Here is a 25,489-nt window from a genome sequence, read left to right on the forward strand (position 1 = left end):
TTACACTGCTCAAATTCTAAACCAACTGCTTCCATTGCCGAGATACCGGGCGCTCATATTATAAGGTAAGGTTATAAAAACCATCTTTTAAGATCATTTTAGTGAAAGTTTCATCCTTCAAGGCGTACCATTCACTGCTCAAATACTAAACAACCTGCTTCCATTGCCGAGATGCAGGGCGCTCATATTATAAGGTAAGGTTATAAAACCACCTTTTAAGATCATTTTAGTAAAAGTTTCATGTTCCTATCTCATATAATTTAAGAACAATGATGAATAAATCATTTTCGAGCAAAATTTAAATGGACGGCTGAATATATTACCGCCGGAGAGACGGCCACGGAATTTAAATGACCGCGCGAAAGGGTTAACCTTTGAGAGCCAAAGTGCCCCGTTTGTGCCAGTCATGAGTAAGGTCATCGTGGCCAAAGTACCCCGTTTTGGCCAGTCGGGCATTTAAACTCCGCTATTGGAAGCGCGCGCACACGCCGCTAGTAGAAGCGCATGCACAGTCCTAAATATTTATTTTTAAATGTAGTAATTACCAGACAGACTTGAGTAAAACCCTGATAGAGGAATTAAAATAATACCTAACTGAACAACAGCAAATAAAAATATATGTATGAGTTATGCCAAAACTTATCCACGATCCAGTAATTTTATTGCAGATTCTGCAGATAGGTATGTTAAAAATATATTGTAAAATTCGATGTACATACCTTTTTTGTTGTTACCTGCTTGATGTATATATAGGTTAAAATGAAACTACAGTATTCGATTTCACTACGAACGCACACAAAACAGATCACACTGTGTCTCAGCCACGATGCAGCTGTTTGTTCATTCAAATAGAAGGGGCAGTAAGTTTTGCAGCTCTAACAGAAGGTTTTAGCACTGAAGAAGGGACCCCTCTAGCCCCTCTAAACTCCAGCCAGCTCAAGCTTACCACTATTTCGAAGTCCGGTGTTCAAAGGTTAAGGTAGGTTAGTGGTGTTGAAGCTTTATATTCTAATATGAGAAACTTTGTTTAGTAATGATGTAGGTACTGACTTGTTATCCTTTCAGTGAATGAACCTTTTAATACTGATAAGTTACGTCGTATGTCCTTTTCAGGCTGAAATCAAATTCCAGATTTTTAGTTTTTAAAATCAGAAATCTAAAATGTAAAATGCCACAACATAATATACAAACCGAATAATGTTCACATTTATATTGCAGTTTTCTTCCCAATTGCAGTTGCATTTTCTCTGCAGGAACTTGTGGTTGCTCTGCAGTGGATGGTGCTGCTGTTTGAGAACTCGTTCCTCTCTGTGGCTTTCCAGGAGGAAGGCAAGACTCTACAAATGACTGTTTTGGCAGGTTGGATGCTCATAATCAGGGCTTCATAAATGCAGTTAAAAATCTGTTATAGTAACATATTTAAAGATTGGTTTTATGGAGTGTTTTCTTTATTAGAAAAATAAATTGATTTGTTGCACTGATTCACAAATCAGCTTTGCTATTGATGTAATTGTTCTCTTCATCACCAGCTGTCATTTCAAGGACTGTGCTTCTTGCAGTTAGAACATGGATAAGAAGCTTGGAATTGTTGCTTTGCCACTAATTTCTCAATATCTAGGTGTCTGTAAATATTAATATTTTAATTCCTAGCCTACTATTATTCCTTAAGGGAAAAAATGGACTTGCAGAATTGTTGTGCTGTGTGTGTGTTAGTGCATGTGTGCATGAATGCATATCCATCCCATTTCAACTTTTGGATCAGCTGACTAATTTTTGTGAAATTTGGTATAAACATTGTGTCATTAGAAGCCACCCCCACATACTTTTTAATTTTCAGCAGTCAGTAATAACAACACAACAGATACAATTGTATGAATTTGGAGTACCACTAAATTTAGTGTTTTGAAATGATGTACAGTAGCAGGTCTTTGAAAAATATGTGCCTTTTGTTAAACATTGCAGTTGGGCGAAAATTTTCACTCACTCTCTGTTTTTATGCTATAACTAATGAACTGTTGGAACTAGGCATATGAAATTTGGTATAGAAATATATCATAAATATACCTACATATCTCTTATGAAATGTTGTTTATATGACATCACACAAAGATAATTTGTAGCATACTTTGGCATTTGTGATGCTTTGCAGGAACTTGCATACAAGGCAACTGTTACATTTATATTTCCTTGAGGAGATGCTTATCCTTTGGTCCATTGGTTGTGGGACCATTGTTGGGTTCACGGGCAGAATTTTCATTGCTCATTTCTTAATTTACTGATATCTTTGGCATATTCTGCACACTGATGTATAAACAGCAGTATTTTCAGTTATGTTTTCCTGTCATTCTTTCAGAACGTGTTAGGAACTCCATGAACAGTGCACAAGTTATCCATACACTACTACAGGATCAAGGAAACCTGGCAGCAGCATGGATCGGACACAACATTTCTCACAGATTGCTGCTGTAACTGCCAATAGCAGAATGAATCATTAGCACTGATAAACACGCACACTCTCACTAGTGTAGAGCGGATAGAACATTTCTCTGCGACTACTGTGCCCTTCCCCGTTAGTGATAGTGCAGTCGTGTCACTGATTCCCTCACATCAGTTTCTATACATGCACACATTTATAAGAATAATGTAAACAGATAACACAAACTTGCCGTGCTTTATAACAGGTGTTGGAAGTGACCCCCTTCTGCTCGCAAACATGCCTCGCATCGCATAAATAAATTATGCAACACTATCTGAAGTTGGTCCACGATCATTGAACCAGTTGTGCATGTATTTCATTCTGCAGAGCTTCGGTGGTGCAAGGATTATTCTTGTACACTTTTCCCTTTAGGTGTCTCCAAAAAATAAAAATCGCAAAAACTGAAATCTGGAGATTTGGGAGGTCACAGTCCCCTGCTGATTATTCTGTTTTCAAACACTTAACTTATGACCATCGTTGCATTAACCGTATGTGCTGTAGCATTGTCTTGCTGAAAATACCCATATTGTCTTTCTTCAGCAGTCAGCTGATTGAAGAACAGATTCAGTATATCATTAACGTAGTGGTGAGAGTTCACAGTTTCATGGAAACATAAGGGGCCAATGATTCACCTGGACTTACAGCACACCACACCCCCACCTTTTCACTATGTAATGGCACTTGCTGTAAAGTGTGAGAATTTTCATCATTCCATATTCTCACATTTTGTGCATTGACATGACCACTAATGTGAAACCACGCTTCATCAGTCATCAACAGAAGCCATAGATCCACGATTCCATCATGCACATTTTGCAGCAGCCAGTTGCAAAAACAAATTCTTGCTGCATATTCTGGTTGCTTCAGCTCATGCACAATTGTTATTTTTTACGGGCAAAATTTGATTAATTTTGTGGCTGTGAAAGCAGATCCTAGCAAACCTCTGGTTTCCTGTGTTAAGCATCTTAATGATTTTCGAGGACTGAGCTGTAGTCGTGCTTCACTATCCCAAACCTTTTCTTCAGTCAAAACAATCCTCTTCAATTGCTTCTTCATGTCACACTGAACCTGTGGCCCACCACTTTTTCACAAGCTTGGATACACATGACTTCGTGGGAACTAATGAGTCAGGATATTTACGACAAAACTTTTGGATACATTTTCTGTAAGTTTTTTCCTTGCAAAAATTTTGACAATAAACACAAGATGTTCAATAGTGAACTTCATTTCAGTATAAATGTCAACTGCCTGCTGACACCTCTAACATAGACTGACTATGAATGCACCTTACTGCAGTGACAAGATAACATCACCTGACGGCATGCATTTATCAGAACTAATAACTCATTCTGCTACTGGCAGTTAAGGAGCAATCTGTGAGAAATGTTGTGCCCACTCCGTGCTGTTGCCAGGTTTCCTTGATCATTGAACACATTGTATTTTGTCTGTATGTGTATGCCAGATACGAGGGGGTACCCAAAAGAAACCAAACTTATTTTTTTTTAACTTATTCAAATTTTAAGCACAAACCTTGAATCCCCTTCAACGTACTCTCCACTTACCCTAATACACTTGTCTAGTCTTTTATTCCATTTTTCAAAATATTGTCTAAATTCATCTTTTGAGATGCTTGACAGCGCCTCCGTCGTTTTTTTCCTTCACCTCAGCAACATCAGCAAAACGCTGAAAAAAAGTTTTGATCATTTCGGGACTCTTCTTTCAAAGCACAGCATGCTTCCATGCGACCTTGTTTTTGTTCAGCAGTCAGCAGTCGTGGCACGAATTTCGCAGCCACCGTTTTCATTCCCAAATCTTCTGTCAAAATTCGCTGAACTGAGTTCCAAGTCACTCCCGACAGCTCCACAATTTCTTCAATGGTCTGTCGTCAATCTTCCTTGATGATTTTATGAATTTTTTCAGCATTTTCATGTGTTCGGGCCATTGCAAAAATGACGATCATACAGAACAGTTGTCACTATAAACTCTGCCAAAACTAGTCCTTACCTTCTGAAGCAACGGTAGTCGGCTTATCGACTCAGGAATGTTAGCTCTATGCGCTCATAGCGGCAAAACGCGGTACTACAAAAGCTCTGCCCACAAAAAAATTAGTTCGGTTTCTTTTGGGTACCCCATCATATATCAAATGCTTGAAGCACCTTGGCTTCTCTAACTATCCAAGGATCAGCAATGGCATCTGTAGATCTATGCATATCTACACATACAAGCACTGCAACAGACTCACTTCCAGGCACCTACATCCTCTTCAGATACCCTTTTGGATTCCCTGCTTGTAATCCTGATAATAAGCTCTGCATAGTCTCTGAATTGATCAAACCATCCATCCAAAGATGTGAAATGGATGTTTAGTTTTAAGGCCATTACTTAGCCTGCTCTCTCACTCTCTCAACACTGGACCTTGAATTGGTGTACTTATTGCCTGCTTCTGCCTAAACCACTCTAGGAGCATTGATTTGGTGTTCTCATACTTAGAAGTTTTTAACTTTCTTCTGCCTAATTAGGAAGTTAGTTGCAGTTTGCTGAAATTCGTTTTCTTGTTTGCCATGCTATTATAACAATGACATTGGAGTGCTAAGTTACTCCACAAGCTTTGTGCACATTACATATGGTTGAGCAGAAACTGATAACGCCTTACATTTTATGTTCGTTTTTATAGCCATGCATATGAGCTATATATAATACACATTTCAGGTCACTTTCATACAACTTCACAAAATTTAACACGTGTGCGATGCAGCAGAACATACTTAATATGTAAAATATATGTGTCTTTAAAATTATTCTTATTAGGCAAGGTGTCTTTTTATGTGGGAAATGTTTTAAACGGGATATAAATATGTTTTTATGATGGTATTACTTTTGGGACCCAATCATCTTAACATCTTAGGTGGTTGGGCTTTATGAGTTTTGCTAAGAATGTCCTGTTAGTGTTATCTGCCTTTGGGCACTGGATGCCACTGCTATTGTAGAGGATAACTTTACTGAGGAACTGAGTTTGTGCCTTGATCACTTTCATAGATACTGTGAAAATTCTCTTTTGGGGGATTTCACTGCTAAAGTAGCATAGACTGTTTCCAAACCTAGAATAAGGAAAGGGAATGTAAGATGGTGGGATGAAGCTTTGCCACAACCAAATATTTTAATTTAAAAACCCACTGTTGTAGTATAGTGGCAAGGTTATTTCAAATCAGTACTAGGAAGAGAGTCCATATGATGTTAATGTTGATATGGCAGTAACTCATCCAAACATCTTGTTAAAAATAAGTCCTCCTTTAACATTGTGATTACAGTCTCATCAACATAGAATACTTATATGGGCAAGTAATCCTCCTCTTAGACCCCGTTTTTAAACTCTGGGATGAACTAAAACATAAAGTTAACATGATGTTCTATGGATCCTTGGTATGAAAGTAATATCGACAAATAACAGCAATGTTAACTTGGAACATATGGCATGTGTATATAAGCAACCAGATGGAATGACACATGATCAAACTCATCATACCATAATTGATAAAAGGCAGTTTCAGGTAATGCAGAATGTAATACAGATCTCTATTTAGTGATTATTAGTTCTTAATCTTAACATAAGATGTTAGGAAACTTAAGTGATGACTTACTCCTCTGCTAGAAGGAGTTATGTGTCATAGCTGAGGAAGTTATAGGCATTTATTAATTGCTTTGTGAAGATTAGAATTTATGGTTCTGGTTTTGTAGATTCATTATTTTGCACGTGGAACCTGAATGAAATTTACAAATTCATAAAAATGACACGTCCATTATGGTATGTATAGAGTTATCCTGTCATCAGCATGATGATTCCTTTGCTGTTCAGAAATTTGTCCAATAATTCTTAAAAGTACTGGAACATCAGCTGGATGACCTTTTGATATTGAGGGATTTTGGAAGGCATTATTGATGCCTTAAATCTGTATCTATGTACCTGAATATTATACCAGGCACAAAACAGGTGGCAACCAGCATACACCAGTTCAATCAGGATGGAGACTAGAGAAAAACACTTCACCGGGATCTGAAACAAAATTTGTAAGTAATTAGCTTAGCCGACCAGCAAGAACAGCATTGACCACCGTTTGAACTTTCCACAGAAGAGGAAGTGGAACATAGCAAATACAAAAATTGACAGCAGGATCTATATCAGGCTACTAAAAGCATCACATCTGCAGCTGCTGAAGATACGTATGAGCAGATCTGTTCAGTAAATGTGTTATAGTAGGAAACATTTTGAATAGCTGGAGACAGTTGAAGTAGAGCTCTTGTGGAAAGGGAAAGGAGGCACAAACTGTCCAGATATATACCAAGGAATAGCATTGGAGTGCTGTACATTCAGAATGTTTCCCAGACTCCTCTCCTAATAGCAGACAATGTACTTGAGTTGCACCTGTCAGGCATTTAGTACGGGTTCAGATCTGGAAGATTGACCCTCAACACAGTGGAAAACATGCTCACTGACATCATAGTAGCAGTATGGCAACCTAAAGGGAAAAACACATGGTTTTGTTGACTGCAGAAGTGTTTGACCTGCTGAGGAGAAGCAGACTTCACAAGAAGCTGAGAGAATTAATCAGCCTAAACCACAGGGGCCAACATTATGGAGAAGAACATAGGTTAAAACTACATAACACTATACAATAACCAAAGAAGCTTGAAAAAATTAAATATGTGCCATTGTGTCTGGTGAAGGAGGGTCTGATACTGGAGGACCTCAGGTATAGACTACTGCTGTCTTCCACTTAGCCATGTAACAAAGTGGTGACTCAGAGAAGACAAAGTAGGGGATGTAGCAGAAAACTGTTCATCAAGTGCAATGGTAAATAGATGCTGGAGAGAGTCAAAGTACGAGTGATGGCACACAATCACAAAATTAGCAGTCCAGGGAGGGCATAACAAGATCTGTAATACAGACGTTTCTCCAGCCTGAAGATAATTTTTGTCTGTTTATTATGTGAGGAACCATGTCTTAGATACTACATGCTACACTACAAAATCTCAACACAATCATTGAATTACTATAATGAAGACTAACCAGACACATTGGTTCACATTTCAAATTGTACAAATTGTACATCAAATTAAGTTCAGTGGTATGTATATTCTACACAGTCATTAAAATATTTTCATGTAATATAACTTTTCCTTCCATTAGATATCAACATGTCTCCAATCATGGGAATGAGACGCATTGCATCACGAGACAGACTGAAGATGCTCTCTCCTGGATGCCTTTATAACCCAGATGGCAGCATCGGTCCTGTGCCAGTAGCAAATACAGATGCCTTCCAGTCTAATTCTGACAGAATTAAACGTGTATCATCATCATCATCCATCAGCAGTCTTGGTATGATATTTTAATTTCTATTTCATATGTTCAATATTCCATATACATGGTGCAATCCAGAAGTTCCCAAAATATATTAATAAAAACTATTACATCTTACCTGGATATTATTCTGCACCATCACCTTCAAAGTAGTCCCCTTTGGAGCGCATACACTGGTCCCAGCGTTTCTGCCACTTTTGAAATGCATCCTGGAAGTCTTTCTTTGTTAGGGTGTTTAGTACCGTCTGCATTTCCACTTGAATTTCCTCAGCTGTATCAAATCTTCACCCCTTCCACTTAATTTTTATCTTGGGGAAGAGAAAGATGTCGCATGGAGCTAAGAAGTCTGGTGAGTGCAGTGGATGGGGAACCATGGCCATCTTGTTTTTAAGCAAAAATTTCTGCACAATATAAGCCATATGCAGTCGTGCGTTGTCATGGTGGAGTACCCGGTCGTTCATGCTCCAGTTCTCTGGACATTTTCTCCTCATGTCCTCCCTCAAACGCCTTAGAACATCGTGATAGAACGCTTTATTGACTGTGACCAGGAGGGAGGAACTCTTTATGAACAATCATGTCAATATAAAAAAAAAACAGATCAACATGGACTTAACGTTGCTCTTGACTTGTCGAGCTTTTTTTGGCCAATGTGCAGAAGGGCTCTTACATTGCGACTATTGCTGCCTACTTTCAGGGTCATAGCCATAAACCCAACTTTCATCACCAGTGACAACCTTTGAAAGAAAGTTTGGATTCTCTTGAAGCTGTTGTTGAAGTTCCCTGCAGACTTCCAAGTGATGCTGCTTCTGTTCATTTTGCAGCAGTTTTGGCACAAACTGCACCGCAATCCTCCTCGGGTGACAAAATTCGTTGATATGTACCATAACTTAGTCCCAAGGTGTTACAGAAGTCTTGGGTGGTCAGTCTACGATCTTGCAGAATCAGATCCCTAACTTTCGTGACATTTTCTGGTGTGGTGCCAGTTGACGGCCGTCCCGAACGATCCTCATCATCAGTTGATGTTCAGCCATTCTTGAAATGCTTATACCAGTCATAAGTTTGTGTTTCGCATAAACTGTTGTCACTAAAAGCTTGCTTCAACATTTGGTGCATTTCTGCAGCGGTTTTCCCAAGTTTAAAACAGAACTTTACACAGACACGCTGCTCTCTCAGGTCAGCCATCGCAAAACCGCAGACTCATGGAAACACAACAATGGAAATACATTCACCAACAATAAACCCAACCACTCAACTCAACACCACTTGCCACTCTGATTCAAGATGGGTGTGTGGGGAGACACCTAGCAGTTTTTCAATGTACTCATAACCATTCGCCTGCAAAATTCAAATTTCAGGAACTTTTGGATTGAACCACGTATGTCTTCTTAAGATTGTAGTATTCCCTGAATTTTGTGGATGTGACGTGATGTACTGAAATCTTTCTTATCATCACCATATCCTCCTGCTGCTCTCCTTGCATATCCTTTTAGTGCCAGGATCAAATTAGGTCAGTAGAAAAAGAAATTCCGTATAGCTAGTGATGATCAGATTAATTCTCTGTATTTATCATATTGTTTCTGTTACAAAATTATTAACAGACAGAACTAATCTGTTAGGTCAGAAGAGAAGCTTGTTGTCAATTTGTGATCAGTATGGTTTTATTTTAGTAAATAACCAATTAATCCTATGGAACAGGGCCTTTCTTGAGAAGCTAACTGTTGTTCAGATAGTTAATGAATTACTAACATGTATAGAACCCAGAGGTTTGTTACCTTGCTCACAAGAGCCTTCACTGGTCCATATCCCAAAACCAGATGAAGTCAGTTCACACCCTCCCATTCTATTTTTTTTTTATATCCATTGTAATATTATCCTTTATATATTTCTTTTTCCTCCCAGTTGCCTTGAGACACCTGTCATCTCCTTCTTATAAGTTCAAATATTCTCCTCAGCTTCCTGCTCTCAGATGCCTTGAGTATATTTTCTTTCCTTAATGTGAGAAACCAGTTTTCACGTCCATACAGAACAGTAGGTAATACTATATTTTAATATATTCTAGTCCTTACATTTTAGATAGCAGACTAGGAGACAAAAGAATCTGAACTGAACAGCAGCAAGCATTCCCAGATACTTTGGACTATGCCACATTTTCAGATAATCTATTTGCTGTCTTTAGATTATGGGTTTTTCCTTCATTCTGGTGATTAAGCATCAACATATTACTTATTCAGTTATATGTACACCGTCAGTAATGCAACGGTGATATTTAAAATACATTAAATAAAAGACACCCAAAACATGTTCTTTAGTAAAAGTGTAGTTTTAATACTTTAAAATGTTATTAAGTGTTGTAAAGTGTCCTGAAGACACTGCATGTATATCGTATACACAAAAAGTGACTATTAAATACTTTAGAATGTCTTTAATTTATAACATATGTTCTTCTAATTTGCAACATGTTTCAGCCACACATGGGGCCATCATCAGTCAAATTTTTTATTGGTGAGGAGACCACTGTACTGTCCACTTGTCTTCCATGCTTTCTGGCATGTCGTTTTTTTATCACCCATGTAGAACTTCATCATTGCATTCTTTTTGCAGCTATCACAGTTTTATGTTTTTTTTTTTTTCCTCCTGTATGTGTCTCTTTGGTTGGGTCTTCTCATAACAACATATACTTAGTTATATCTGTGTTTTCTTCTGGACCAACCTCCTCAATAGTGCCTAATAGAACTTCTGTGTTTTTTAATTTAATACTTACAAATTTAAAAATATTGAATCTCCATGATGACAATCTTCATGTACAATTTTTCATGCAACAGAAAGTAGTATTCCATCTTAGGTCAGTTTCCCAGCTGATATAAAAAAACTTACCATCTCAGTCTTCTATCTCTAGCCATGTGGTCATGTAAAATGTGAGAGTTATGTGGTAATGTCATGCAGGTTTACCAAAGTGAGAGAGATTTCATTTGTCTAAAGCATTGTTTCCCATACTTTTAAACATCCACCTACCTCTTTCAGGATCTTGGACTGAACTGGCATATCCCTTTTCCCAAATATATCAGAATCAGTTAACTTATAATTGGCCAAACATCATGATTAAGCTAAAAAAAAAAAGGCTGACAGAATATGGAATCTTAACAAGTTTGTCGGTATTGTCATTTTAAAAAAAATAATAACTTAATAGATTTGCCATGTGTTACAAACCTCAGAAATATGTACATCTTTACACATTTGACTCCTTGATCTCTATAAACTCTACATGCTGTTAAGCTTACAGTGCATGTTCAATGACATCTTTTCAAAAACACCTGTATTTGTGGACAGCCTTTTCAAAAATCAAAATGATCAGAAATACATTGATTATATCATGAAAGATTGGAAAGCTTCCTTTGAGTTGCTACTACTTACATACTTCAGATTTTCAGAATATGGTGCGAAGATACATTGGCAAGCTTCACATTCAGATTCTTCCATTCTTCACAATAAAACTGTAAATTCTAAAAAGTTATATTAATATTTTCCATTGCAGGAAAACACATAATTTTTACTTTAATATTGTGACCTGACAGCTGAAAGCTGGAATAGTGGAATGTGTAGATGTGCCCATTGCTAGGGAACAATATCGTAGTCGTATCTGCAGCAGCAGGTAAACATGCAACAATGAAAGAACTATTGGACACTGTGTGTTCTATGCAGGCCATGCCAATGTTACATATCAAGGACACCAGCAGAGTCGATATGAGTTGTGAGTCAGTTGCCAACCAGTAAGGATGTGACCATGGAAGCAGGGGAATATCCACTGTGGGGAACCGCCACCTAGCTGCAACCAGTGAAGCCTATGACAGACTGAGACTTAATGTGTGCTGTAGTGATTTAGAATGTGTAAAGCAGTGAGACTGTTATAATTACTTGTAGTTACGAGTTATAATAAATATTCACTAACTCCAATTTTCAATCCAAACCCCATGTCTAGTCCCTAACACATGACAACTGGTATCAGAAGTGGTATAGAATTGGATTGGATTGAGTTATTGGTCTTCGTGAATTGTGCATTGGTAGACTGGAACCCACATGACAGATAATCATGGCAGCATTCAGGCATCTGGAAGCCATTGTAGGAAAGCTAGAGGCCAAGACAGTTGCCAGTGAAGAGGAGATAAAGTCCTGCTGAGAAGCAACAAAGGCCTGTCCAGAAAAGATGGAGGCCTGCTGAGAAGCAATGAAGACCTGTCTATAAGTGACAGATGCCTGTCTATTTGATATGGGGTCAGTCAGGGAAAAGTTAAAGGCCAAATGGAGGCTATCCAGAAAGGATGGAAGCTAATCAGGGAAAGTTGGAGACCAACCAAGAAAAGAGATATGCCATAGCAGGGCACCACATGCAGAAGCCACACACCTTACCACCTTGGAGGGCCAGACTTCCATTCTTCTGTATGGAGTCCCTAAAGGAGCGACCTGTGAAGAGACTATGGAGGCATGTGAGGACTGATGTAGGGATCAGCACCCAGCCACAATATATCGCATTTAGCTAAAAACAAGGACCCAGTTCACTGGTGAGAACTGATGTAGAGATCAGCACCTGGCCACAATGTATCACATTTAACTAAAAACTATGACCCAACTCACTGGTGAGCCCCTGCAAGAGTTTTCAACCACCTCAAACAGTTGACACACCATGCCTATTCTCCCCTACACAAAGACAGCATTCACAGGGGAACAGGGAAGGCATTCATTTATGGCATAAGTGAATGAAGCCCAAAATGGAAGCTACTTCTAGGAAGCAAGAGATCTGTCAGTGAGGTCCTCAGGCAGACCATCAAGCTGAAAGTCTTAAAGCTAGCAGTCAGGTATCATGTCAGGCTCTGGAAAACAAGTAACAGGACATAATGACAAAGCCCCCATCCCTCAAATGGAAGAAGAGGCTGCCAGCAGCTTACATGCTGGAGCTGTTGGAGCACTGGCCACTTTATAAATTGTTATCCTCACAAACTAGAAGAAGTGTCAACCCCCAGCATGGCATTGAAGTGCCATTTGCAAGGGTGATCACAGTCATCATGTCCCCTTGGAGAAGGTGAAATGACAATATGCCTACTCGGGATGAGTAGCCTTAAGGAAGGAGCAATGTTACATAACAGCTGTAAAGCCAGAATCATGCAATGTGTAGATGCAGCCATTGGTAGGGAACAGTGCTGTAAACATGTGACAGTGGAAGAACGGTTGGACACAGTGTTTTCGTTGTGGTCTCTGATGTTATTTTTGTCAATTTGCCTGCTGCCTGTGCAAAGTTTTGGGGTTTTAAAATTGATCCTCATACGATAGACTTGTCAAAGTCTATGTATGTTCTCAAAAGTACAAACACAGCTTTACTGATGTATAACATGTGCTACTGAAAAATCATTGTTAAATAAAATAAACAATAAACATAGCTAATGGTGTATATAAATGCAGTTATTGTTTCAATGAAAAAATTTGTTCCTTAGGGCATGGACAGCTCAGTAGCTTACCAAATCTTTCCTATGGCAGCATCTACATGAAGCTGTGGCATGGTTTAATTACATTAGATTTGGATCCACACCCAAGTGTTCGTCACATGTCTTACACAGTTACCAACTACATCCGAGACCAGGTGAGGCTCTATATGAAAATCTGTATGTTCAGAACTGTTTATCTGTCCATCCACTTATCTCTCCTCTCAGCTATATTTTAAGTCCTTCTTTCTATAGGATAGGTTTCTTGTTAAACCTGAGAAGGTTTAATAAGAAACCTCACATGCCTCAACTAAGTTTGTAGCATCTCATCTGATGATGTGATTTGAATGATGAGAAGCAGCAATTGTTGGATCATATCGTGATTGAATGTGGGTATTCTGGAGCTGTAGAGGAATTTACAGGTATAATGAAATAGGAGTAAATGCAAGCTGAGAAAAATTTATTTGGTTTGACATCACCATATTATGAACACAAATTTACATTCAGTTTAGGCACCAGTCTTATAACCAGGACTGCTTCAGACTTTGAATAATCATATTGTTCACACTTCCAAAATTATGTAAGATTTGAGGCTTTCACGGCGGTGACTATGAATTTAGACTATGAAATTAGTTTAATAATATAATGTAATTATATATCTTTTTGAATTGTAAACAAAATTGTTTTCGGTTGTGCAGAAATTGAATCACTGTACTCAAAATGATGTGAGAATGAGAGCATGTCATCATCCAGTAGTGATGTAGACAGTTAAGTCATCAGTAGAAAGTTACTATATTTTGTTTTGAACATACTTCCAGTATTCACATGTTAGTAGGAAATTGAGACATACTGACAGGACTTTTCTGCCATAAAGTTGCATACACAAGGTTTGATGTAGCCTTGTAGGCTGGATTTACTTTACATACCTGTTTTCTACACATAGCTGTAGATTTTAGGTAAGGGTATTAAAATAACCAGGTGTTTTTAACTCAGTTGAACACATCCTTAAACATACGTTCAAACTTAGCATCAGACTTTCCAATTACTTTAATTTCGTTTTTCTGGAAGAATGTCCCCATGCTGTTAGCAGATAGGTGTGAGTTATTGGTTTTACAAGGTAATTTCTTGTCTTAATTTTATTACTGATATCACTTTTATTTGTTCTTACTGTTCCCAGCTGTGCATTAAATGTTGCTGTTGAGTTGTTAGTATTCCTGCCTTGTGTTCAGTAGTCCCAGTTTCAGTTTTTATCATGGAGGTTGTTTTATTTGTGATTTTTGTTCATCTCTGTAGGATAATATCAAGATAATATCTTAAAATAGATATGGGAATATCTTATTCTTCTCATTTGATCCTGCAGTATTCTTCCCATCTGATTGTATATGACTGTGCAATTTAGAAACCATCAGTAAATAACTGATCATTTCCAGAATTATTTTACACTTTCAAAGGATTATTCAGTTCTCATGTTGCAGTTCTGTCTACTCTTTTGGCTATAGAAATGAACATAACTTTTATCTCTTTTACATTTAGATTTCAGCATTGTAATTGGTCACATGACGAATGCTTTGTTTAAGATCTGTTTCTATTTTTTTTTTTTTTGTAATGTTAATTTAGACTTAAAAACAGAAGGTAATGACAAGGTTAAAATTATATTTACTAGATTCTTCTCTACTGGAAATATTTCATTGTGCCAGTGATGAAGAATTATAGAGAGCTGTTTGTGTTTTTCAGGTGAAAGATTCATCAATTCCGAAGGAAGTAAATGACACTAAAATGTCATCATCTTTATCTTTACCTCCTTCTCCATCTGGTCGACCAACATTCTTAGCGTAAGTTGATGAAATTTTTCAGAATGTTTGTCTCTTGCTGTAATTTGTAACATATTAACCATTAAAAATGACATGAAACTAAATTACTGTAGGATTTTTGGTTCTCACAGTGGTAACTGTAAAGAGATCTGTTTTTTGAGATGTAATGTCATATAGTCTAGTGACACTCAGCTGACATTTTGGAGGAATATATCACCTGCCTTAAGGATTTAAGAGTAAGCCAAGCAAGAAATCAGCATGAAGTAGGCAGCAAGCAAAGCAATCCATGTGTGGAAAGGAAAGGACCACCACCTACTTCATCTTCAGTGGGAAGTTCTATGAACAGACTGATAGCTTGGTTATGGGTTTGCCATTGCCTCCTGTGATTGCGAACTTCTTCATGGAGGATTCTTGAGGAGGTGGTGCTCAGCTGGGCCATTCACAGGCTCCTCTGTTGGTTACATTACATGGATAAAACTTTCATCATCTCCAGTCCCATGGGCCACATAAGCTGAAGGAATTCCTTGACCACCAGGACATTCATTTCACCATGGAGATGGAAAGAGGTGACCACCTTCCCTTCCTGGACATGCATATTTACAGGAGATGTGACAGCTTTCTTGGCCATAAGGTGTAACCATAAACCTCACACTAACCACTAGCTTAACATGGGTACTGACCTTCACCCTTCCAGCAACCATGCTATACTTTCAACTTTGAGATACAGAGTTAAAGCACTTTGCAACCAGAACAGCCTGTATAGCAAACTGGAGTTTCTGAAGATGACATTCATGCAGAATGGCTACAGCAACTGACAGATCCTCAGAGCTCATAATGCAAGTGTGAGGGTTGCTCCACCTAGTGACAATCCAGACTCTCTTGCTTTCTTACCTTATTTTAGGTTGACTTCCAGCTACATTAGCAGGGTGCTGTCATGGCACACCACACCAGTTGTCCTCTGCCAAAGAAAATCTCTAGCTTCCATCCAGTGAAGGATAACCTGAGACAAGACAGTGGAAGTGCACAGTATCCCCTATAAGTATGGTTGGGTCTAAATTGGACAGACAGGTTATTCAATCAACACCAGAGTGAGGATGCACCATCAGCATATACAGCTAGATTATCTGAATGAGTGATCCATGGAGGAATACAGCATCAACTTGGGACACCACATCCAGCTCCATAACACCAGTGTCCTCTCCACTGAACCCAGATATACGTACTGTATCATCCAGGTGACAATAGAGACTGAACTCCATCCTAATAATGTGAACAAGGAGTATGGCTTGGGTATAAGCAAGTCATGAAAACTCCTTATCTACCCCCAGAAAGATCATAGAAGCATTCCTCACAGGATTCTTGAGATTGGTTCTCCACCAGGCCATTTAGCCTAGGCAGCCATCAGCCCCGAGTCTTTCCTTCCTTTCTTGGCTTCCCATCCACTGTGTTATGCTCTTCATATTAGCTGGTATGTGTCTACAGCTGCATACATGACTTCTGTCTGCCTACCAAACACATTTACAACTTCTCTGTCATGTTCCCATGTCTGGAAGTCACAAAAGCAGTTCTTTTCATCGCCTGGATGTATAGATCCACTATCCCATACACCTTCATGGTGTAGTGCTTAATTGGTTAACCACAGGGACAACTTTATCTTACCTTTCATGGCCTGGTGTAGTTTCTTTTGTTGGTTTGTTCTGTTTCTCAGGCGAGCAAGTGGGAGCAGGCTTGTTGGCTTGCAACTTCCTTCATAGCGTATATTGGTCCTGTCTTTTCTGCACATGGTTTGCTCTGCCTGTTGCCTGCTTCATACTGGTTTCTTGCTTGTCCTACTCTTTGACCCTGAAGATAGGCGCAGTATTTCCCTTCAGAACATTGACTGACTTTAACTGAACTGCACCCAGAAGATAAAACTCATTTTATTAGTGCATATTTTAAACAGTCCATCCTTATGTTTGAAAGATTATCTAAATGAAAGATTTCATCTCCAAAAGTACTGGGATAGAAAAATGTGTGAATCTGAAGATACAGGCCAGGGAGGCAATTCGACAGAAAACATCATATTTGGCAAGGTTGAACTTCACAGAAAATCACAATTAAAAAGTGTAGTTTATACAAAGTCAGACATCACTACAATTCATAAGGGTGCAGTGACTGATAAACTAATGTTCATACAGAGTCAGTAATTAATTTGCAGACAAGACAAAACTCTTCCCTAGGACAAGTAGGTATTTGGACATGGATCATAATTTAACCTTACATTATGTAACAAGTGGGAGTAGGTGATATTTTGTGTCCTTTATTTATATAATAAGTATACAGTTATTTTATTTTTAAATTGATTCTTTCCAGAGGTGAATCTCCGCCAACTACAAATTCAGCATCAGAACTCCATCGCCTTACAGCATCCCGATCATCACATCTGACAACTCGTACTCGCAAAATTATGCCCAATACTGTAAGTTAGAATTGTTTAAGTTAGTCTGAATTCATTTTCAGAGAGTTCTTCATGGTTATTTTAGTTTTAATGAAATACCAGATTGCAAATCCACAATCCAGAAACTTGAACCCTAGAACTGGAAGGGATAGAATAAATTCCTTTAATGGGAATAGTTGAATAATTCACAGTTGCAATTTTCAAAGCTGTACAGTCTACCCAGCTTCCTATCTGGTGGATACCATGGACTCTTTCCATGGTTATATAGTGACCAGGGCATGAAGCTGATCATTCACATTTGTCTAATTCCAGAGTTAAAAAAAATGGGGTATTACTTGCACATGATCACTACATTCATGGTGTGGTGCTCAAGTACAAGAACAATTTTAACTTCACATTTAGTGGCACAGTTGTCATCTGCCATTCTTTCTCAGCATATAAATAGTTGAATGAATGGATAAAGGACAGCTGAACTTTTGGAACTCTGAATATTTTAATTTCGTCTGTAAGTGGAATGGTTCAGCAACTGCTTTCTTAGAATGCACAGTAGGTTATTCAATTGATGTAACATATATGTTGGACTCATTGCATTTTCTTATCTGACAAAAGATTGTCATCTGCATCTTCTAGGGTTATGTGGCATAAAACTTGTATGCGTGCGGAAGATGCAAATAATGAGAATCTCATTGTGCAATAAAATGAAAATCAAAGCGAGCTTGCTTGCTTACAAAAATAGTGATACAAGGGAATAACTGATTGTCTTTATAAGGTACTGAGTCCTGCCAGGAATTTGGAAACCTTCATAAAGAATTCTGGCCACATTGTATGGTTGTTAAAATATGTGAACCTTCAAGTCTAGCTACCCTTGTTAACTTTGATGTTGTTAGTCTTTTCACTGATGTACCAGTCAATGAAGGCGTACAAGTCATCACAAATAAACTTGGATATTTGCTATGGTTGTAAACAGTGTTGTCGAATTGGCCATGATTGTCTGTTACGTAGATTAAAATCCAGCAATGCTCTCAATCCAATCCAACCTCTGACATCAGTTGTCATATAGTATGCGACTATAGACGGGGTTTTGGATAATTAGATTTATTGACCACTTTCAGGTCATAACTGCAAATAACTATAACACTGTCACTGATTTCCACACTAGAAGACAATCCAGTGTTCTCATTCTGTTACTAGATGTAGACTGGTAATGGCTATTCCTCTGTCTCTGGCTCAGATCCTCTCTTCACAGCCTCCCATGCAGAACTGAGCTGAATTCTATTGACTTTGTCCCTTGCTTATAACATCTTGGCATGGACCATATAGAAAATACAGCTCCTCTGTTGTTGCATCCAACTGCTGCATTGTTAAGAATCTCCTGCCTAGCAATGGGAATATATGTGCCAAGCTGCTGCCCAGATATGGCCCTAGTATATCCAGCCATCTCACAGTTGTTGAATAGCAACGCCTATACACACTGCAGTACATTTTTCTTGTTGTCTCCCATTGACAAAGCCTGATCTGAGGTAGATTCTAAAGGGTTTTGACATAGTTATGTAACATTGTATTACTGGGTTTTTGGACTCTGTCCATCATCTGGTATTTGAAAAACTAGAGAATGCATCATTTCGGAAACTGGATATGTTTCCATCCTCAGGTGAGTGGGAGACACATACTCTGTTGTGTCCCTTAGAAAGAGCTAACCTTAACCACTGCACCTATCTTATCTGAGGTGTTTATATAGCTGTAGTTATACTGACATAGATTGTCCAGTGATTGAGGTTAAATCTTTTTTAACCCTTCCGCACCGACATCTGTGTGCTGCACCGACCCTTTAAATAATCGTATGCCACCGACATCGGTGCAGTGTACCGACCTGCGCAGTGTTAGCTTTGAAGGACGTTGCTGACAAAACGAGGAAAGACATTCCAATTTTCTTTTCAGGAGTTCATAGATTAAGGTTTCTTCTTTCAATTGGTATATGAGTTATTTATATTGTACTAATTTTTAGCATGGTATTTTTATTTTATATCGTTAGTGTAATAGTTCGTACTTTGGTCTCATTGCGCCTAGATTGCATTGAAATTTTTCAAATTCTAAGTAAGGAAAATGTATAAAACTATATATCTTTCGACTCTATGGTCTTTGCTTGTCTATATGAGTCACTCACTGAAACCCCAGACGAAGGTTTTCCTTGAGTGGGTTGCTGTACAGTCTGCTGACACAATGAAGTAGTCAAACAAGAGGGTCCTTTTTTCTTGGAACCAAATGCAACCTAAGAAAACAAACTTACGAATGATACAGAAATCTATGATGTCATAACACTTTCTTCTCTCAGTCGCGCCATAACCATGGCCTCTACAAGTAGGAAAGTTTTACAGGACGATGAACTAGATGAGCTCCTTGCTCACGACTCGGAAGTTAGTGAGTTCGAATATTCGGATAGTAGTGAAAACAGTGATAATGAAATTGAAGATCAGGCTGTAGTTGATGCTATCCAAGATCATAGTATTGAAGATGACGACGAAATAGTGGCGAGGGTTCCAGTGGCGGATTCAGACGAGAGTTATTTTTGGCAAAATATGGATAATTATGATGGCGTTCGCGAACGGTTTTCTGAAAATTCGGGGCCGAGAAATCAGTCTGTGAATGTGCTCGACATAGTACAGACATTTCTATTATTTTTTACTGAGGATTTTGTAAACAATATCGTTCAGGAAACAAACACTTATGCGCAACAAATTTATATGTGGGAGGGTTTTTCCATTTAGATAACACCATCCCCCGGCTTCGTGAAAGACATTTTATTAGTAAAATTCCCCCATCAGGAAAAAAGGCTAGACCACAAAGGCGATGTGTAGTGTGTACAAAAAACAAAAGAAGAAAAGAAACCGTGTACTGGTGCAGTGATTGTGATGTTGGGCTATGTATTGACAAGTGTTTTCAGGATTACCACACCAAACTCGACTTTTAGCAGTTCGAGTGAGTAAAAAAATATTATTTATCATAATTATATTAAAAAATATATATATAGTTTTGTTCTTCGTTTCATTATGAATATTTCTGTGAAAATTTTATCTCAATATACCTATTTTTGCGAGAGTTACTAAGTTTTTCATGGATAAGAGAACTTTTCTGTTTAATAATTAAATACCCCGTCGGTTTGGCGGTAGGAAAAGATTTAAATACTATCCGTTGCGGAAGGGTTAACAGACCCAGCAGGGTAGGTGTCTTCCACCTCTCACCGAAAGAAGGAAACAGGTCCAGTTTAGAAAATGTTGTGTTATTCTGTTTTCTTTAGAATACCAGACAATGGATGAAGTCCAAAATCCCAGTAATCCTGAAAGTTACACATCATCATCAGAACCCTTTAGAATAAACTAGCATTTGGATTGTTACCACTCTTGTGAGTGATACAGACAGAAAACTGGATTCATCCATATCATTATGAAACTTCTGGGGTAAGCTTTGTACTCCTATGAAATTGCACTAATGTAAAATATCAGAGAACTGCACTTCATGAATTATTTCTCTTTCCAAATTATATTCTGACCAGTGTTAGGGATTGAAGAATGCTGTCTTGTAGGATATGACAAAGTAGTCTGGTAGATGAAGAATGAGCCAGCAACAAGCAGCAAGCTTAAATGTCTACCACACTGCATAGCATCATATACAGAATGATGGTACTCTTCATAGTCATTGCCATGAGATTCTCAAATAGCACAATATTAGGAACTGATTGTTTCAGATCTCTGAAGAAGAGAATGACACCAATAGCAACCGCAAACCTCTAGTGACAACTCAGTTTGTTGACTGGAGCTGTAAATACTTTGCTCAGCCTGTGATGAAATTCCTTGAAGACAATGATGTCGAAAGCAGTATACATTATGAACGGGAATGGAGGTATTTAGTCACGTGAATATTTGGTTCTGATGCTCAGTGTGTTAAAAAATACTACTTTGTTATGAGTAGTTTGATGATCAGCCTGAAGTTAGAGTTTGTATATTTGTTTGGATACCTTATCATTATTATGCTCAAAATCTGGCAAAAATTAAGATAAATAACTCTCTGTATACGCTGAGTTTGCTTGAAGAGAAAGGTGAAAGCACTTTGCTATGTGTAGTTAAGTTCAAAGGTAAAATCTGCAAATCATTTAACTCTTTACATGCCATTGCCCACTTAGATCTGTTCAGTGTAGTTAGCTGAACAGTTCACCTTGATGTTAATCACATAATACAGCATTTCTGTCAGTAGATGGCATCATATGTGATGTACCAATGTTTAGAAGAAAGAACAGGCAATCAAGGTGTCTATTCCTGTGGTCATTTGTGCCGAATCTGAGGAAGAATTGTGCGTTTTTCTGTGCGATTGCATTTACCTCCACCTTGGCAATTTTGATTGGACTACGCAGTCGAAGGCTTGAGAATCATATCCCTCATCCTTTTGGAAGTCGTCCTTTAGAACAAAGCATTGTATACATATCCAAGTTGGTTTTGTGGAGCCTACAAAAACACCCATTTTCCTGAATATGTATTAAATGCTTTCCTCTTTTGTAAAAAGAGCAGCACAAATCTTTGCAAAATGTGCTTACTAAATATTTTATATATAAGTTTCCAATTTATTTAAGATTAAATGTAATAAATAACCCAGAAAAGTATAGAACTATAGTGTAACCTCAATTTTACACTTTTTGAGGGACCGCCAAACAAATTTAAGGTAAAGGAAAGTGTAAAATCAGGGAAATGATGAATGATACAACATGTAGAAAACTGGACTATTTTTATACCATAGCTTGGGAAAATCACATGTTCGAACACTAACTATGTAAGGGGGCCCATACACATATGAGTCTGGCTTGCAAGTCCTGCTTGGTGAGCTTGACTTCAGAACTGGGCTCGGATTAATTTCACCACACGTGCATGAGCTGACTCCCAACTTTGCTCGTTCATTTCAGTATCCAGAATGAGTTCATCAAAGCAGGTTGCAGCAGCAGTGATAATGCTAGATGAATCCAGTGTGTTCAAAAGAAAAAAGAATAGCAAAAGGAGGGAAATATGGGCTAAGAACTGGTTGTTAAGTAGAGACAGATTTACACATTTGAATTTATTGAACTTTATTAAAAATGATAGACCTGAAGGCTACAAAAACTACTTCAGAATGTTAGATGTCTGTTGTTGTCAAAGCTGTTGTTTCTTGTGAATCATCATCACCATCAACATCTTCGGCTTCTTCATCCAAATTGTGTTTGCTTTTCCGAGGATTCTCTTGGTCTGCCATGAACAAAAGCAGGTCGAAGCATGTCTCTTGACATTCTTGAAGCAACATGGACTTCTGTAATTTCCATTTACTGGAGTGATAATTTATCACTACCATCTTCATTGCATGTCATGAGCACAGTAAGCTGCTGTTTAGAACTTGTACCACCATGGCAGAAGTGTCCTTGAAAAGTGAGTGATTTGCTAGGTTGTAGCCTTATCATCAGCATCATTTCTGTCACAGATGTCTTGCAATAGTTGGTAATTATTCCAGTCTGCTACAGTTTCTGAACCAACACTCACACTCTCCCCAGTAGATATTTGTAAGCAATGTTGTGTCTTCTCTTAAATCTGCTGATCCAACCATTGGAAGCCAAAAAGTTTTCTATTTCCAGATGAGTGAGATGTGTTAACATTTCTCCTCACAGTGGGTATCATCTGTGGAAGCATTACTCTCACACACTTGCTTGAACTGTTCAGGAAGTGCAGATTCCAGATCCTCCAGTGGCGAACACTTCAGTGACTTCTACTGCTGGGATAAAGGTTCATACTGGACAAAACTTCTTTAATTTTCATTACATTTCTTCACAGTAGAAATCCTACTGAACGTCACATGTGTTCCAATATTTGCATCAACTTTTGCTAAAATATTTATTTTATCAACCACTGTAAGTGATTTAGGTTTTCCTTTATTATACATATTTCATCCTCTTGCCCTGAAATTCATCTTGGTCTATAATACAGTTTGGTTTTTACGAAGTGAAGTCACATTGGCACAGGAAAATTGAATAATTTAACCTGGGTGCATTTCTGTTAAATGTTTCACTTATGAAAAAACAGTGGTTTCTGTACTGCAGTGGTCATTCTTTGGTACACTTCTCAGACATGGGAGAGATAAAATACACTTGCTGAGTTAGTGTTGTAATATAAGACTTATGAAATTCAAAGCTGGCCTAGTGTGCACTAGCTGTTTGGAAAGTGGTGGGGGAAAAATCCACTATGCCATAATATGAAGTCACATAGTGCGCACATGAATCACCTGCAACCATGCATCAGCCACTTGGTATATATTTTCAGACTGAACTATTTGTGACTGATAACAGGGAAAGAGATCCATTATATGGGATGAGAAATTGTGAGAATAGAACTACAGAACATGAAATTGGGTAAATTTTCATAGTCAGGACCAGAAAAATGGAGTGTGTATTCAGGGAAAATGTATAGTTGCAGAAATGTAAAATCTGTTTAACATTATCTTTATAGCCATTTGGCCAGGACCATGCAGTAAGTGCATAAATACATGAGAAACATAAAATCTGAGAATATAAAATCGAAGTTTTACTGTATTATAACTTCATGATAATATAATGTTGACACAGTGTAGCAGCCCTTTGGTAGATGATATTGAAGCACCACCATCAACTGGCAGCATCGATTTTAGTTAAATGTTACAGGGATAGCTTCACCTTTGTAATGGGTCCAGTTGTTATTTTCTTACTCATGCTTCATAGATCTGATGACTGCAAGGCAGGCTTTGTATTGGTATAATGGGTGGGTACTAAAACTACAATGTAACCCCTCAGCATTTCAATTTTGGAGGTCCTGAATTAAGTGATTCATTTAAGGTATCAGCGCAACAGTGCACTTCGCTGTGAAGCAAGAGATGAACAGCGGAGAATAGCTACAGGAAGACTGGAGTCTCAAGTTTTTAATACCCGGTGCCCCAATCCTCCATCAGTCATCCAGTTTCATCCATATGAAACATATGTTGCTGTTGCTGGTAAAGATGCTTTCAGGTAATTCAAGAAGTAAGCAGTTACTCATGTCAAATATAGAGAAGAAAATGGGGGAGATATGGCCCATTTCATATTCTTACAGAAAGTAAATTTGTATTTTTGTAACATTAAAAATTTCAAAACATAATCTAATATTCAATCTTAATAATCAATAGGATGTGTCTGTAGAACTTCATTTAAGGATTTTAACTGCAGACCTCTTTTTTTTTTTGTGTGTATATTTAAGTATTTATGGTTTGTGAATTCTGTAATGCCTTACCTTACCACATATTCGTAGAGTTCTTCTGTTCCATGTTTCTAGTACCTGGGATTGGCTGTCTGGAAGTAAACTTAGTTCCTGTGCAAATCGTGGCTCAAAAGTCTCCCGCATTACATCACTGCAGTTTGTGAATAGCCATGATGTTACACTTCTCCTGGTGGGTTCAGATGATGGAACAGTGCGTCTATGGAACAACTTTACACTGACACAGCAAGGGTGTGAACCAGGTTTGGTAACAGCATGGCAAGCCCTGGCTGATGTTCAGCCTGTCTCACGCTCCCTCAATGGTAATTTTAACTGTCATGAATCATAGGAATTACATTAAGTTTAATGTTAAAGAATGTAATGTTTTATATTCTCTGTGGATGTTATGTGTTTTGAAATTTTATTCTGTAAAAAGCTAATTTGACATGTTTGGCCAAAATGTTTTATTCAGGAACATCTAAATATTTTGTAGATGGTTTTGTAAGAAAGGCATACAGAGGTACCTGTGAAATTGTTCAACAGATAACTCCTCCTGTAACTTTGCATGACTAAGTAAAGGTTAAGATTGTGATAACTGTCCTGATCTGCACATTAAATTCACTGAAACTTCGTTGTCTTTGAGACATATTTTTCAAATGCATGTAAT

At 38.0% G+C, this 25,489-nt stretch overlaps 1 protein-coding gene and 1 long non-coding RNA gene across 9 annotated transcripts in view; one reads left to right on the top strand and one right to left on the bottom strand.

The window, feature by feature from the left end:
* LOC111873291 (regulatory-associated protein of mTOR) overlaps positions 1–25,489 on the top strand; it is a 121,620-nt gene that overhangs the window by 51,118 nt on the left and 45,013 nt on the right. For all 8 annotated transcript variants that reach the window (XM_023867886.2, XM_033755032.1, XM_023867880.2 and 5 more), the window contains 8 exons: positions 1,254–1,359; positions 7,662–7,853; positions 13,319–13,464; positions 15,041–15,138; positions 17,470–17,575; positions 21,297–21,451; positions 24,429–24,599; positions 24,901–25,145. In XM_023867886.2, the coding sequence (XP_023723654.1) occupies positions 1,254–1,359; positions 7,662–7,853; positions 13,319–13,464; positions 15,041–15,138; positions 17,470–17,575; positions 21,297–21,451; positions 24,429–24,599; positions 24,901–25,145 (1,219 nt within the window). The remainder of the gene's footprint in view (positions 1–1,253; positions 1,360–7,661; positions 7,854–13,318; positions 13,465–15,040; positions 15,139–17,469; positions 17,576–21,296; positions 21,452–24,428; positions 24,600–24,900; positions 25,146–25,489) is intronic.
* LOC117283003 lies at positions 5,178–24,944 on the bottom strand. The gene is made up of 4 exons (XR_004513985.1): positions 24,859–24,944; positions 16,777–16,959; positions 16,009–16,117; positions 5,178–6,527 (listed from the first exon to the last, which is right to left on the bottom strand). It is a non-coding gene; the product is annotated as an uncharacterized LOC117283003 (long non-coding RNA).

The sequence above is a fragment of the Cryptotermes secundus genome, unplaced genomic scaffold (assembly GCF_002891405.2).
Source record: "Cryptotermes secundus unplaced genomic scaffold, Csec_1.0 scaffold131, whole genome shotgun sequence".
Taxonomy (NCBI): Eukaryota; Metazoa; Arthropoda; class Insecta; order Blattodea; family Kalotermitidae; genus Cryptotermes; species Cryptotermes secundus.